Below are 18,193 nucleotides of genomic sequence, written 5' to 3' on the forward strand. Positions count from 1 at the left end.
ATGACTATATAATATTTGGTTGTTCGGAAAGTAATTTCATTTTTTTCCGTGGAAAAAAACACATTTTTATAATAAATAAATATTTTATTGAATTATATATCGACCATTTTGGTCAAATACCTGTTGTCATCATTTCTGGTATTAGCATGATTTCACATTCATACAAGTTTTGATCATTGCTTACAAAAAACTGATCCAAGTGATTTTTGACATTGTCATTTCAAGTAAATGTCTTACATTTAAAAAAAATTTGTATAGATTGGGACAAGTAATAATACGTGTGTGCTTGATCTGGCAAATATGATTGGTGTGATAGCACATCCCATCTAAGTTATAACAGTTTCTGACTAGTTACCAAACTTGTGTGAAATTTGACATTATCGTGGTAAAACACTACACCTGTTTTGTTGATCAATTCTGGCCGCCTTTTCTGTTTGATGATATTACTCAATTTGTTTACTCGATGGCAGTACACTTTCGAATCAATTGTTAAATTGTCTGGTAAAAGCTCCAAAAAAAAATTTCCTTAAAATCCCACCAAAGAGAGCATCTCTCTTTAAGAACATGTGGAACCCATATATCAAGCTTTGAAACGAAACCAATTTGTTTCAAGTAATCATAAACAGTTCAATTTGACAAATTTAATCTCTTAGTGATTTCACGTGTTGTTATTCGGCAGTTTGCTTCAATCAGTACCTTTATTTTGTTTTCATTGGCTTCAACTGGCCATCCAGAACATGGTGCATCTTCAATACTGAAATTGCCAGAACGAAATTTTGTAAACCAGTTTTGGCACTGTCTTTCTCTCAACACATCATCTCCATACATGTACCACAATTTTTTTCTTGCTTGAACAGCATTTTGATTTTTTGGTAATAAAAAAGCAAAATATGCCAAAAATGATGCTTTAGATCTTCTGTATTTGATGGGACACAAAAAATAAACAATTGCACAGAATCAAACAAAATTTTTTACAAGTAAGCCTTAAAATGCTAGCTGTCAATATATATAATGATAATACAGTTTAGAATGAAAATGGTGAGAAAAATACAACTAATCTGTCTAGTGGTAAAAAAAAATTAAATTAACTTTCCGAACAACCTAATAGTATACAAACTTCAAAGTTTATTTAATCATATGCTCAACATGACTGTCTTGTTTACTTTGGACATAATGTAGTTTTTAATGCAAGTGTTGTCCAAAATGCAATTGAGAATTTCCTTATTGACTTGTCTGACACTGCAGGTAATGGATAATGGATTCTTCAACTTTTTTTTAGAGTGAGCAAGACAGTTCTTTTAGATATCTCCACAATTTTTTTTCTGATTTTCTAACAAATCACTGAATTCCTTGGTGAACTTCATTCATTTCAGTTTTATTTGTTTTGTCAAAACCCACATGATATTCATTTTGTAAGGAAATATATGCAAGTCTATGCAGAATAAGCTTAGTTGTTTTTAAAGATGTTCCATGCTCCATTGAAAGTCTTCAAAATAACTTTTTTGTTGATCTGTTCACAACACTTTCTTGAATATTTTCTGCCATGATTCTGAGTTGGCACTTGGTATTCATGAAGCTTTATATTTACTATAGATATTGCCTGTTTATTTAAACTGTTAGACTATCTAGCCACAAACTCCAACCAACCAACCAACCTTAAACTGTTAGAAAGGTAATTTGGTAATACAAGCTGGTACTCATAAAATTTCATATTTATTTCTGAATTTTCATTGCATATTTAGAATTGATCTTAGTTCAATACACCATATAAAAGCCAGCAGAAAATAGACACAGTATTGTTAGTTTAGAAGTATCCATTTTTAACATGTAACCATAGCAACAACAATTAACAGTGTTGCCCCAAAAACTTTGAAGTTTATATATTAATATTATGTTGTCATTTATAATAAAAAGAATATGCAGTTTAAGTTATTAACAATTGTGTTTTAAAGTAAACATCCTGTACCAATAAAATGGTTTTAATTTCTTCTTTCTAGAAAAAAGTATGTCTAAAATATGTTTATTTGATCATATATTTATTTTTCTTGTTGAATAGTTTTTGAATAGATGTTTTATATAGTACTTGTTGGAAAACTATTCTATGTGAAGATTGAAAAATCTGCAAAAATGTTATCATCATATGATTTGCTAAAGAATCTAGACAATAAAGTGTCATAACAAATTTTGATTTGCAGAATACTAGCATGCCAATTATTGGCTACTTTTGAAAGGGTGCCAGATTTCCTGACAATACAAGTTATCAGTTGCTGGATTAACAAACATCTACTGTATTAAGTTTAAACTAATAATTATGGATGTTTTCACTGTCTTATTATATTCAATAATTACACATTAAATTAATAACTTTTAAATATATAATCGTGTCATAATGTAATAAATTTTAATAAGTTTTGATACAAGCAAAATTAAATACCAGTAGTAAATTAAAGCTAAATTTTATGTAAAATTCTCTGAGTTACAATCAATGTATCTAGTCAAATTCTACCATTTTGAAAACCTACAAGTATTATTATTCCTTATCAACATAAAAATATTATTCCCATCAAAATTTATATTTTATTATATCTAGATCAATTTCTATATAAAATTGACATGGCATAAATAATAATCTTGTCTAACATATGAATATGTTAGACAAGCTTATTATTTTCTTGTCTAACATATTCATATGTTAGACAAGAAAGATTTACAAGTTTAAATATATCTGAAAAATGCTGAGTGGCTTTAAACTCATTTATCAGAAACATTAAAATTACATATTGTTACGAGATGTATTGAAAATTAATTTTAATAAATGATTTCTGACAATTTTTGTAAACAAAAAGTAAAAAATTTATTTATACTTACATTTTCAAAAGTAGGTTAAAATGTGTTTGTATTAAATTATAAAATAGAAACACAAAATCATTCTAATAAAAGAATTGTTGTGGGTATAATTTACCATATAACTTATTTAATTAATCAAAACAATATATAGATTATGTATAAGAAATATTGTGAATAATTATAATCACATTATTTCATAATACACATATATGAAACAGTAATCAAATGCATATCAATATAAATTTAACTATTATTTGATACAAAATACCACTTTTATTAAAAAGTGAAGATTGGTTTTACACAGAAGTAAGATAATTAATTAATTCTTTAATCTCATTTTTTGTATAATATTTTAAAATTTTTATCAATAATTCTAAATTTTTTTGTATTAATACTTTATACTTAAGACAAAGTAAGTATACATACTTTTTCTTCTACAGTAGCCCCAATTTTTAACGTTTTTACAGCTACAGCAATCCATCCTTTATCAGTTATAAATGCTTCTCCTCCATATACTGTTCCAAAAGCACCCTCTCCCAGTTTTCGATTAATTACTATATGATCCCTAGGCATTTCCCATTCATCAAGAGTCAATAAATTACTGTTTTTGATTAAACCTAATTCTCTCATTCTGGCTTCTGTAGATTTCATTTTTTGTTCATATCTAAATATTAAAAAATATAGGTTTTTATTTTATTCTTTCACATTATTTAATAATAAATTCAAAACATACATACTTATGTTTAAATATAATAAAAATAATTAACATCAGAACTGCTAAAATGAAAAATCCAAAAAGATTTGCAATGACAATAGCAATTTCACAACTAACACCAAGTGCTTTTCGCAACAATTCTAGATGACATTTACTGGATTCTAAAATATAGGATAAAAGTGAATAATAAGAATTAGTACTTAGTGTTACATTAAATTTCAAAATAATTAACATTTTACCTTCTGAACCATCATTTGGTTTTTTTTTATCTGCTGTAAGCCATACAATTGCAGATTCATTTAATTCTAGATTGCCAGAATCACTTCCTTCTGGTGTATACAATCCTATTTTATATGTTTTGTTATCACGCCATTGCCACACCAGAATTTCTGAAATACGACTAGAACCTTCAAAATAAACATGGCCTGATACTCCAGTAAAATTAGTCTTGTTGAGTAGTTCTGCAAACCGCCTAAAAGTAACAATTAGTAGAAATTATAATGTTAGTTTATTTAAAATTTAAATTTAAAATTTAAAAAATTCTACCTAGATGTTTCATCAGAATGGAGATTTGCAACATGTGTATGATTCTCTTTTAACAAAGCATCTAATGCATAAGCATAAACCCAAACAGCATCATAAGCATATCCACCATACATACTAGTTGGCCTATTCTAGAGAAAAGAGAATTGAGATGATAAATTCATATGTATATAATTATATAAATACACACATAATTATGCAATTTCTTAAAAACTTACAGTGGTTTTTGCAATTTGTTTATAATATTCTTTCCATGCTCCAATGCTTTTTTGTTCTTGCATTATTACATCGTCATCACCATAAAATTTATAAGCTAGACTCATATGACCATTAATAGCTTCCATCATTTGTTTAGTTGTGCATTGCACATTCTCCTGACTGTATGACATGTTACTATTATAAAAATCAGTATCAAACCAGTTTTTTTGAAACCACAAAGGTAAAAACCATTGATATCCATTTCGTGCTATCATACCCTATCAAGACAGAAATATCACTTTTAGTATTATTTAAAATAGTAAGTTATGTACTAATCAAATGAAAATGATATAAATCAGAAACACATTATATCATTCATTAAATAAAGAAATAGTACTAATCAAACTATTATTCTTCCCATTTGTGTCAATGCACCTCATACAGCAATGCTGTATAAAACTTATAAAATGGCTAAAAGATATGTATAGTGGAAAGTATTTCCAACACAAATAGACCACACTTTGATATCATAAGAGTTATATGTTACTGTGCATTTTTAAGAGACATATTGAGAAATGGCCAAAAGAATAACAATAAATGTTTGTTATTGATTTTATAATTTATAAATTGACATTAATTAACATAAATTAGCATTTTATAAATTGTTAAGAAATTATAAAGATAATTAAGATATCATGAATTTACCATACACCTATTGAAGATCAATAATTCAGGGTGGATGTAAAGTACATAGATTGAATGTCTAGATCATCAGATGCAAGAATTAAACAACAACTGGGATATTACAAAAGAGATGATTAGTACCACGTTGGCAGCTTATACTATGTATCTAAATGTGCATGTGCATTGGAAATGTTAGCACATGTTTAAAGAACTTGGGAGTTGTTGAAAAAATATTATATGCATCCCTAAAATTAATATACTTATCACTTCTGCCCAAAAGTATATTAATTTCAGGGATGTAGATAACATACTATATACAGTATATGGATTGGAAATTGCTATATGAGGAGAATTGTCACAAATGGGAAGAATAACAATTTAATTAGCACCTCTCTTTAAATAAACTGATATAATTTTCAATTACCTGTTTATATGCTTCACACATAACAGACCTTGCTGCATAATCATAAAAGTCACCAATAATAATTTTTGCCTTTTTTCCTTTCAAATCTAATAAATATTGTGTCATGTTGTGAGAAACGCGATCCCGGGGAAATTTGCTATTTATTATGAAGTTCAATCCATTTTCTTGCAATAAGTTATGGACTAGAGATATATATTCTGGGTATTTTTGACCATCCTCAGTTAATGCAGCAACACGGTTCCAATTTAGCTGTTTAAATAACTGTAGATAAACATGCCTAAAGAATAAAAAAATAAGTTTTTTAAATTTAATCTACTTAAAAATACTAAGAAAATAGAAAATACTCTATTTTCAAATATATAAGAATAAAGATATATATAAAATAGGGATGAACCGAATAAACACTTTTGACCAAATGCAAACAATTATTTGAATATTACTGTTAATGAATACTGAATATTCAGCTGAATATCAACTGATTTCTTTGGAACTTAACTGTAGAATAGATGACTTAAACTCTAATCCTTAGAATAAAGTGACGGAAGCATCTTCTGTTCAATAATAAGTATTATGTGTTTTTATTTTTAAAAAATTAGTGTTTTTTACTTTTCTTCAAACAATAATAATTTTTGCAACTGAAGTCCATCATTTTATGGCAAACCCAAGTAGTGTATTTAGTGAACATATAGTATGTTCAGCAAATTGCTGGAAGTATTTATGATGGACAATAAAATTCCTTACTTCTTATTAATGCAGGACCATTAATGTTTCTTTATTACAATTTATCACTTTTGAATTGCGATTATTAATAAATAATAAGAGTATATTTGTTTTGGAAAGAAATAAATAACAATAATTTTAAATATCTGTGATCTTAAATATTATTTTAATTCTAATTTGTATTATTATTTTCTCTCTCTCTCTCCTCACACTAAAATGAGATTATTTGGTCAAATAGTTCTACTTTGTGGAATGATTCAGCCCAAATATTAAAAACATATGTTTAATATCAAATATTGAGTACATTGTGGCCAAATATACCCAAATACCAAATAATGCCAAATATTCGGTCCAACTCTATTGTATGCTAAATGCTAAAATTTAACTACTTTAATTCACCTGAACTGACTATTTTCAGGAATTGTACGAAAGAAGTAAGGGTATTTATCTTGGTCATTGATTAATGCTCCTTCAGCACTATAACTTATAATAATAGTGTTATAATGTTTAGCAACTCCAGCTATTGGTTCGACTGTATCTGAACATGCTGGTCCTAAATAAGATAAATTGTTTTAGATATATTGTAATAGCATTGTAAATGCATAAGAATATTTTAAACAATAACATTACCCAAAATTCCAATAATATCTTTGTAAGTGGAATTTGTCACATAACCAATGAAACTTTTCATAACTTCATCTGCTGCACACTGTCCATCATTAACAAGTAAAGTAAGTTTGTATTGATTTAAAATATTTTGATTTTTATTAACATCATCAATAGCAATTTGTGCCGCTGTAATATAAAAGTTTATTTTATTATTATAAATGCCTGTACTTTTATACATTTACAATTACAGTATTTACTGATAAAACAGGAAAAATACAAAAATGAAATTTACTTAGTGTATTCATAAAGTAAGTTCTGGCCAAGGATTACATCAAAACTGTAACTTCCATTACTTGGGAATGGGAATTGGGTTTTCCAAATTCTGTGATAAGAAATACATAGAACTTGGAGTCCTGTTTGCAGAACTACTTTCATACAATGTTGTAAAAAATTGGTTCAGCATTTTCAAATGACTGTTTATTTGATAAAAATCTCCTCCTGAAGATGGCTTTCTTCGTATGTCCAAATTGATGGTAATCACTAGTCTATACTACACATTGCCTATACCATTGTTGAATGATTTAGACAGGAATACTGGGTTACCTGCCATATAGCTCAGATTTCTCCATTTAACTTAGTAAATATTGTGTATTTAAATCTCTGAAGAAACACTGCTATGGGAAGAGGTTTTTATCAGATAACAAAGCAGTTAATATAGTCCAAAAATGATCTCATGAACAGGACCCGGAGTTCTATGCATGAGGTACAACACACTATCTCCCACAGTGTTGGGATATATGTCAAATATGTGAAAGTATAGTATAAGTAAACATCATGCTACCACAATACTCAAATAATGGAAGTTTGAGTGAAATAGTTCTTGATCAGAACTTACTTTTTGAGGACAAATGTAATAAAAAAAGTTGTATATCTAAAAATAAGGATTGAATAAGAATTGAACACATATAGAAAAATATATTTCCTTTTGGACTATACATATAATTAAGTCCATCTTCATTTGTTCCTTCCAGAGCCGGCCCTACCATAGGGCAAACAGAGCAGCTGCTCCAGGCGCTAAGTCCTAGAGGGCGCCTCAGTGGTAAAGACAATTAAAGGAAAAAAATATTTTTTTCACTTTTTGTTATTTTAATTGCAAGCGTGTGGCCAGTATGTGAATGGCCTTATCTGTTGAGACACGCGTGGGTTGCGTGCATGAGCAGGGTTCCAACCCCGGGCACCATAATAGGATCTCGCTCCATCCTAAAACTTGCCTCAGGCCGGCACTGGTCCCTTCACACACTTTGCAGAGGCAATAACAAATTTACGGCGATACCGACCTTTTATTCGAGGCTACATGTTCACTGTCCAATGTAAATGAGTTAAAAAGTCCTGTAGCGGTGGCTAGCACAATTATTAAATTAATAAATACATTAAAAAAAGTTTTTGCCAGGACGAATTCACATATAGAAAAATATATTTCCTTTTGGACTATACATATAATTGAGTCCATCTTCATTTGTCCCTTCACACGCTTTACAGAGGCAATAACAAATTTACGGCGATACCGACCTTTTATTCGAGGCTACATGTTCACTGTCCAATGTAAATGAGTTAAAAAGTCCTGTAGCGGTGGCTAGCACAATTATTAAATTAATAAATACATTAAAAAAAGTTTTTGCCAGGACGAATTCACATATAGAAAAATATATTTCCTTTTGGACTATACATATAATTGAGTCCATCTTCATTTGTCCCTTCACACAAATTTTTTTTTTTTTTTTTTTTAAAGAATTGAACAGTTCAAAAACATTACATTTTTTTCATGATTATAGTTCTCTATTAATAACAATTATTACTATTTAAAAGATTAGGGCACAGGATAATGGAAAAAATAATTTTAAAAAATGTTATGGAAATTGATTTTTAATTTTATAAAATATTAAAGAGCTTAATATTTTTGAATTTGTAATACAATTTTTTATCGCTTATTTTTTTTAAAATATACTTTTTTATTATAAGTTCATTAAAATCAATTTATATAATAATAATTATACAGATTTCACTGACATTCAAATAGAGTTTGACCTAGACAAATGAGAACACTTCACATAAAAAGAAAGGAATCTTAAAGAAGGATGATTTTGTTCTCAGAAATGAAGATGTTATTGAATCCATGGATGAAGGCAAAGTCTACAGATATTTAGAATTCCATAGATGAATGCTTTCCAGATGGCATTTTTATTATTAAATCAGGGTGCAGTAAATAATCCTCATTTTTGTCCACCACTCAAAGAACATGCATAGATAAAACAAAGACTAATAAAAGAATATAACATCAGACTAATCTCAATAATAACAACAAAGTCAAATGCAAAACACACATTTCATTGCAGTACTGACATATTCTTTTGGAGTTATACATTGGACACACAAATAATATTAACAAAACATAACAAACATCACCCTTCACTCTAAGTCATCCATATAAAGGCTGGCTCTTCCTAGTAAAGAGGGAGGACAAGGCCTTACAGATATATTAAACCTTTACTATAAACAAATACAGACACTGTGAGTTTTTTCTACAGAAAACAATAAACATCACAATAACACAAAGCAATAACTCTTGCAGACAAAAACAGTACACCATTAAACTTATACAGCACTGACCTATAACTGATACAATATAAAAGAGACATAGACATAATCATACATTCTTGGGCTCAGAAGGAGCTCTACAGTAGGCACCCTAATGATCTTATTTGGGATCATGTTGACAGAACTGCATCAAACTACTGGCTGACTCAAGGATGCTTCTTTGGAGAAATGGAAGAATGATTGCCATACAAGACCAGGTCACAAATACAACAAACTATAGGAAACACATTTTAAAGACACAACACATACAGATAATATTTGTAAGAAGTGTTACATCGTGCATGCAAGCTTTCAACACAAACTACTTACATCAACATAACAAAATAGCAAATGTAATACATCAAAAGCTTGCACACAAACACAAACAAACAAACTACTACATGCTCAGGAACCATATTATAGATACATGCTTCAGATGGTCATAGAAAACAACACTTGCAAAATATACTAAGACTGCCATAAACCCAAACAAAAACAATTCATCAAAATAGACAGACAAAACAAAATCAAATACAACATAGACATAACTGTACCAAACACCCAGAACATACCAAAGTTTTCAGTGTATGTATTATGTAAATGTTCAGAACTCATCCACAAGATAAAGTATCTGTGGAGAACTGATGAGGTATGTATTGTGCCAGTAGTCTTTTCTTGCACATGAGTCATACTACCATATTCATTACACAAAAGTCTCAAAACATTAGGGTTTCACAACAGCACACATCATTCTAAAAAGAACTGTCATATTAAATCCATCACATCGGAAATTCTTAAACACAAATACATAAACAAAATTTTTCTGTAGTTATCCCTTGATACTTTGGTACTAAGCATCAATATATATGCCATGCAAGAAACATTCCAACAACACAGCATAATAACTGAAAGAAATGCTAATAAAAATACAAACCTGGTATTACTCCACTTTGTTGCCAATAGGTACCATTCATAGGAAATATTCCACCAATGTAAAGAATTGGCTTTTGTAAATAGGTTTCAGGAACCCATTCATGCCAAGTTTCTTGATTTTGTGTAATCCATGTACAAGCAGTTCCAAAAATATTAACTCCTCTTGGTTTTAACTGAGTGTAGGTTTCTAATAATCTGAAATAATCATCTTGACGGAATGTCATAGCTCGTATAGTTTGATAGATATCTGGTGCATTTGTTTTAATCTTAGACCAAATGATCTGAAAATAAAGTGAAATTCAATCTGAGCTACTGGCATATCATATTGTTTATAGCTAATAAACTTTTTGCTAATAATATATTTATGAAATTATCCAGAATAATCTGCATTATGTTTTGAATAATTGTTAAGTAAAATATCTAATAAGCATAGCATTAGAATTACATAGTGATGGTCAAAGTTTGGACTAAATAGATATACAATGAAATTTAATAAGTATTAAATTTTATAAAAATTAAATTATAAAAACATATAATTTTTACCATTTAAGTTAAGAGAATAAAATCAATTTTAGTCATTCATAAACTATAGAAGCAAATATTCAAATTGAACCAGTCATGAGTTTGGAATAAGATAGAACAAATGGAAAAAAGTCATTTAGTTAAAAACAGTTTATTACTTTCTATTCATAAAAAAACTCAGAAATACAGGCAAGACAAGTGGGCACAAAATGTTTAATTTTTGCATGGTATTACCTGTTTCCACACAAGCAAAGTTCCAACTGAAAAGCTGGAAGCCTTGGGTTGTACTGTGGTACCTCACTCCTTATTCTCTTGATTGATACTATTAGACTATGTACTCTTTGAAAATATGAAAGAGACTCTGCACAGACAGAAGTTTACAGACTGTGAATCTGTCAAGATTGTGGTCTGTCAATGGGTTTGGTTTCACCACAAAAGATTGCATTGCTGGAGCATTACAAAAATTAGTCAAGAGATGACAAAGCTATATTGATGTTTATAATTATTGACATACCTTCTTAGGACTGTCCTTAAATTATAAAATGCAGTGTAGTTATTCAGATAATCATTACAATGCATTACAAAAGGCAGGGATGTTTACGAAAATGTTACGTAATGCTAGGACTCCACACTTGGATAACATAATGATTCAGTTTGATAGTGAACCATATTGCTTTATCATTGCTTTTCATGTTATACATGTAATTAATGAAATAATATAGCATTCATTCCCAAGCTGTGTATTATTGCTTAGCAAAATTAAAGGGGTTGATCAACGATATGTGTGACAGTGTTTTGGAGTATTACAAGAGATGGGATGATAGTTGAAAATTATAAAAACAACATTATATAGATTATGGACAATCTCTTAAAAAAATACATTTGAATGAAAATCAGTTATACTTTTTCTTTATTCATTAATATATTGATCAATATTTTCATTTTCATATTTTTTTATTGTTTTTATTAATATGGTTTTCTTTCTAGCAATTAAATTTCTGCTATTGCACACTTATTCTGTTCTTTTTTCTTTTCATCTGCTTTTTAAGAAACTTACTCTGCTTTGTGTGTACATTTTTTTCAGAAAAATTTTAAACAGTTGTCAGTTTATATCTGGATAGTTCCATTAGCATTTATTATTGCATTATAAATTTTTTTCCTAGTTATTAAAGAATGCTTTCATAAATTGAAATCATGTTATTATTATCATAACTGAAAATTCATGAAGACTACAGTGGAGAGTATTGAGCAATTGCACTTCCATCTTTTCAATATAAAGTTTACCAAATGTCCATAATTAAGTATAGTTTCAATCAGTTCTGAACATGCTTAATAAATTCATGGATGATCTGCTGAACAATTATAAAAGTTTCATATGAAAAAGGAGCAAAAAAGCAATTATTATTTTTTTTATACTTTATTCTTCATACTTCATACCATATATTCATACATAAAACTTGCAATGGCTTATAACCCACAGAAAATTGTTATAACCCACCCCGTCAAATAACCTGTGGATATGGAGTGAAACTGCTCCATAGGCACATTTGTAATTGCAATACTTTCGGGCCCATTGCACAACCCATGTCCTCTTCAAATAATTTTTTAAACACAGATAACCCAAAGATTACATGCACAAAAATATGGCAATAGTTTTTAATAAATAATATATAATCTGGAATGACACTGTCTTATTTATTGTATGAGCAACAATAATTTCTGAATGAAAAAGTAGCAGACCTAATTTAAACATAATTGCATCAATATTGCATAAAGTATTGCATCAGTAATATAAACAACATAATAAAATGATGCATTAAGAGCTAGAGGATATATAGATAAAATTCAATATCCATAAATTTTTATGGTGAATCTATTTAAATACTTAAAGTTTTGGTCAGCAGTACAATGTTTCAAAATAAGTTTTAAGATTTAAATCAAAGAATAAGTTTTAATGGTGAAAGTTATTACAAAAGCAATAGTTACTTACCTTTTCCAATTGATTAACATCATGTTCACAAGTTTTTCCTCTTTGTAATGAAAATTTATCTTCACAGTGGGGAAATGCAACATTAGTAAAATTACCAAGAGATGTAACTGTATTTGGCTTCCAATTATAAAATAATATTGGCTTATTTGCAGATGTTCTATCATGTACAATGTTTTCTAGATTTGGACCCACCCATAAAACTTTTACTAGTAATTGAAGATGATCAATTTCAGACTTTAAAACAGTAAAGGAAGATTCTACAGGGAAGCAAAAAAATATATTTTAAACTATATTAAATAATAAATCACAAATATATCAAAAAAGAATAATAACTAATAAAAAATTGTTTTTAGAAATTTTTACATGATATAATGAATTTTAACACATTTTAAATTATATGTTCATTATTATAATATTGAGTAATGGATGATATTGATTATAATTTTTATATTATATCTTTGTAGTTTAGTTATTAATGAGATAATACTACAAAAAATTAATTTCAAAAGAGAATTGCATAAAGTATTTGTGAAAACTTTGATTTACAGATTTCTTTTCCAACATTTTGATTATATTTCCTTTTTTTTATTTAATAATTTATTGTTGCTTCCACGCCATCATTGAACTTTATATTGGATTTTTAAAATAAAATAAAATCTTTCTGAATTACTGTTTGGCATTATGTATTAAAAATATTTTTAAAAGAAGTTAAGACTTTAGATATATAAATAAATTCTTTGAATTTTATAGAAAAATAATCCATAAATAATTGTACTAGATTATCAATCTAAATTTTTAAAAAAGTCGTAACTGTTTTATTTTCATTTAATGAAGTTCAAAGAGCTTTAAAAATTTATATATTACAATTTGATTAAGGAGATTTCATTACTGATAAATGGAAATCTATATAAATTTAGTTGAAAACTTAGAGCAGATATTAATCACTCTTATTTGATTGAACTTAACTTATAATAGGATCAATCAAATACAGTAATACCCCGAACATACACGATAGGTGGGACCGAGCGATAACTGCGTAAGTCGAATTCACATATGTCAGGGTATAATTTTGCAATTTGTGTAAAATCCAAGTCGGATGTATGTAAGCTAATAAATGTTCTCATTAATCTTATCTTGTCTTTTGATTCGTTCACGGTTGCAAGAAATTACCACATAGAGTCTCTCGAGTCTCCGTAGATATAACAAGCACAGAAATAAATAACACAAAATAAATTGTAGCTATGTGTCAATTCCGCGCGACACATCCGAACATGTAAGCCGAACAATAGTACGGGGGGGAGCGAGTAATCAAAAGTTGCGTGGTGCTCAAACAAAAGACGGATCGACGAGATATGAAAATTGCGTAACTAAGGGTTCGCGTAAGTCGGAGTAGCGTAAGTTGAGGTATTACTGTATATGAGAAAATAAATACAATTTTTTAAAATCTTTATATTCTTTAGCTAATCAACAATGGCTTAATATAAATTTTGCTGAACAAAAGCACACCTATATATTTCTTTATCACACTAATATTACTCAAAAACATTTAGTTGTTAATAATATGGAAAATGATTTCACTTAAATCTTTTCAAACTTACAAATACAGTGGAACCCCAGTTAATGAACGTCCTGGTTAACGACCAAATCGGTTAACGAACTTTTATTTTTCAAAAATTTTGTCTCGGAACATAACGGTATTTTGTGTCAAATTTTAGTTGGTGTTAGGCATGCGTGAGTTAAGCATTGCTTTTTCGAGTGTTTGTGCTATACTTCTTTTTTCAGTTTTGTGATTCATATATTTAATCAATATGGCATCCAAGAAAGAAAAAAGTCATAGTGGCAATAGAAAACGACAATGCACTATTGCATTTGAGAAAATTTTTTATTAAAAGAGTAAGACAATCAACTTTAGATCAATTTCTTGTTCCTTACCGAAAGAGTTTGTTTGTTTGTTAAGTTATGGCAACGCAACACTTGGGTGATCTGCCTAGGGGAAATGCCTTCTGGGAGGTGTTTTTAAGGGAAACTGGCCCCTATTTAGGTGTTACAGACATGGAGAAAACCTGGAAAACGCCACATGGACAGCCCGTCTGAGCAAGGTGCAAACCCACGAACAAACTACCCGTGTTCAGGGTATGAAGACCGTTTAGCCACTGGTGGGCTTTCTTATCGAAAGAGACTTCGACTCAAAGAATCTTCCGATGAAGTGCTACCTGTTATTTTTTTGGAGGGATTTCCCTTCTAAGCATTAAGGTCTGTATATTTCCACTTTTCTGCCACCAACTACAACAAACGATATGTACAGTACAGTACTGTTTTATTAAACAAAGTTTACATGTTTGTTTCTAGAATGATAGATACTATGTTTTCCTACATTTTCATGAAAGAAAATCTACTGTATATTACAAATAAAATCACAAAAATTTCGGAAACTAGAACGGATAAATTGCATTTGCATTAATTTCTATGGGAAAAATTGCTTCGGTTAACGAACAATTCAGTTAACGAACGGAGTTGCGGAACGGATTAAGTTCATTAACCGGGGTTCCACTGTATGTAGTAATTGAGAAATATGAAGACCTTACATAAGATTACAAGTAACTAATAAACTATTAGACGTAAATAATTATAAATATTTAGGATATAGTTTCAACAAAAAATATATATTATATTATACAGTAGAGAGCAAAACTAGAATTGTTTTAGTAAAGAATATATTTATGAAAATGGAAAGGGTTTTATGTAATATTAACTAAATTTGCAGATTAGAGAAAGAATATTAAAATGCTATGTATGAAATGCATTATTATATGGTTTGAAAGTTACACATAGTAAACAACTATCCAATATATTCATATTGTTAAACAATCCCCAATATATAATCTGGCAGTCATTTGGTTTGAAAGTTGAATGTTATAAAAGATATAAAATAAAATGATCAGATATATTCAAAATGTGGATGTACTGTACAAAGAATTTAAGAATAGTTAAGTGCAAAGGATTACAAATAAAAAAGTATTATGGAAAATGAAGAAAAGAAAAGAATTAACAACTGTTATAAAGAAAATGAAATTGGTATACTTTGGATATATTCAAAGAAATTCAGTATACCATATCCTATAACTAAATGGAAAATGAAAGCTAATAAGAAAAAGACTTGATACACAAGGATGTACTAGAAGAAGAATCAAATTTTTGCTTATCAGGTATGCAATAAATGTACTTTGGTTGTTTTTCTCAATTGCACAAGAAGGAAAAATCTTGTAGGGATATATTAAAAGATGAATTAAGAAATTAGGTATATTAAAAATATCTTAGCAAATTCAACTTTTGAACAATAAACATTTTAAAAGCATTGTTATGAAATTTTGTAATTAGCATTCAGTTGTTTTTAAGCATAATACACTTAAAAATTATTATGAATGCACCTTGATTACTCTATTCCAGCTTCATTACCAACACTGGCATTTCATTTTCAACTATCCATGCCTGAAGATGGTCTGTTAATCAGGTTGAAAACAATTAGTTTTCTTTAAACTGCACCCATTGTTAAAGATGCATTGATTAATTTGGCTGAGACAACAGTTACTAGTTCATTCTTATTTATATGATTTTCTTTATTGTTAATTTTGTTAAAATTTAAAAATGTTTAATCAAATAGGTTAGGGAACATTTTTGTTAAGTAACATAAAACAACAGAAACCCTTTAAGATGCAGTCTTTTTATTTAAACTTCTAATGTTTTCAATCTACTTTATTTATAAAGTAGACTGTGCTTGCCAGTTACATCACCTGGAACTCGAAGCAATTCTTTGCTTCCAGACGTATTTAAACTTTAGATATACCCATGAATAATTGCATATGGTTATATCTAAAGTTTAAATATGTCTGGAGTGAAGAATTGCTTGGAAGTCCAGGTGACATAACTGGCAAGCACACTACATAGTAAGAGGAGGTTGCGGGTCCCACTCTGGGCTAGTTCTTTTTCCAGACAGTTCTAAATTATTTAATAAATTATCTAAATTAATAATTATAATTTTTAATAAGAGATGGTGTCTAACATCTACCTCTAATACAAATTACTTTTACTTAATATCTTATCATTAATAATAGCAAATTTACAGCCTGATTAATTAAGGCAATTATTTGGTTGAGTACCAAAAATTACATTAAAATAATGATACAGTGATTTCCATAAAATTGGTATAAAGAATTAATAAATTTGTGAGCAATATTTTATTTTTAAGACAACTGTGTTACATTAATCCTCAACACTATTAAGGATAATCTAACATTCTATAAAGGGATAACCAATGTTCTGGAATGTCCAGAATTGGGTGATTGCATAGCTGTATGCAGTTAATAAGTACAGATTTCCACATATAAAGTACTCATTGATTTTTATTCTGTTTGAGGAACTGTGTATCGGCCCAGACAGGATTAAAATTAGATGTTAAAGCTAATTTCGATAGCTCAGTAGTCTGTTTACCTTGTCTTATATCCTTCTGATGTTCTTTCAGACAGCATGCTAGTGTTCTAGCCATAGTATGTAGTAACGTTGTTCTGTATATCTTTATGAGTTAGTTGATAATCACCTGACTTTTTACAAGTTAAAATTTTGCTACGCTAGAGTATTCTGGAGGATGGGCTTGGGTGTAACCAGGACCATTAGGTTGTATGAATTGAATAGTCTTGCAATTGTTAGTGAAAAGCTTGCCCAAATAAGAGATAGTTCCACCCACAAATTCTCTTTTCTTCTTAGTAAATGTAGTTTAAATGGGGAATAACAACTGTAACAATGTGTGTCTAGAAATTTGAACTTTTGGCCTATGTACAACTGGCATCCACAGTGGTGGCAGCAACTTATTCTAATTCTGTTAAGAGGTATAAAGATATCCACATGGCTTGGCAGGCATTGATGGACTCTGAACTGTAATTGCTAAGATCTGGTTACCCTACAGGTGTGCATGCATGACTCATATTTAGAGGATTTGATCCCAGGATCTCGAAAATCGGGATCCCGGGATCCCGACCACTTTTCAGTCCCAAAATTTTCGGGATTAAGTTTTCCTAATCCCGGGATTTTCGGGATTGACATCATTTTAAAAAAATTGCAAAATAGACTGCATGAAGCGAAACGTTCAGTGCCAGTGCTTTTAACAGAATTGCTTGCCTATCATTTTAATATAAAATACAAGAAATTTTATTCCAAGCAAGCAGCAGAAATTAACCAAGCGGGCTTGCGATGCTTGCTTGGAATAAAACTTCTTGTATTTTCAACTAAAATGATAGGCAAGCAGTTCTCACTGGGTTACTTGGTAATATACTTCATTTTTGTATTTTTGAATTTTCGCGGGCGCCAATCGATTTTCTGG

General features: G+C 29.2%; 1 protein-coding gene across 1 annotated transcript in view; it reads right to left on the bottom strand.

Moving 5' to 3' along the window:
• Window positions 1-18,193, bottom strand: part of LOC111620653 (atrial natriuretic peptide receptor 2-like) — a 32,049-nt gene that overhangs the window by 10,190 nt on the left and 3,666 nt on the right. Inside the window, exons 5-14 of the mRNA XM_023362626.1 lie at window positions 12,820-13,076; window positions 10,309-10,588; window positions 6,762-6,926; window positions 6,531-6,684; window positions 5,412-5,688; window positions 4,324-4,581; window positions 4,109-4,236; window positions 3,802-4,034; window positions 3,585-3,723; window positions 3,274-3,511 (exon numbers count right to left, since the gene is read on the bottom strand). Of these exons, the coding sequence (XP_023218394.1) occupies window positions 3,274-3,511; window positions 3,585-3,723; window positions 3,802-4,034; window positions 4,109-4,236; window positions 4,324-4,581; window positions 5,412-5,688; window positions 6,531-6,684; window positions 6,762-6,926; window positions 10,309-10,588; window positions 12,820-13,076 (2,129 nt within the window). The remainder of the gene's footprint in view (window positions 1-3,273; window positions 3,512-3,584; window positions 3,724-3,801; window positions 4,035-4,108; window positions 4,237-4,323; window positions 4,582-5,411; window positions 5,689-6,530; window positions 6,685-6,761; window positions 6,927-10,308; window positions 10,589-12,819; window positions 13,077-18,193) is intronic.

The sequence above is a fragment of the Centruroides sculpturatus genome, unplaced genomic scaffold, assembly GCF_000671375.1.
Source record: "Centruroides sculpturatus isolate CEXI.00-Female unplaced genomic scaffold, Cexi_2.0 scaffold194, whole genome shotgun sequence".
Taxonomy (NCBI): Eukaryota; Metazoa; Arthropoda; class Arachnida; order Scorpiones; family Buthidae; genus Centruroides; species Centruroides sculpturatus.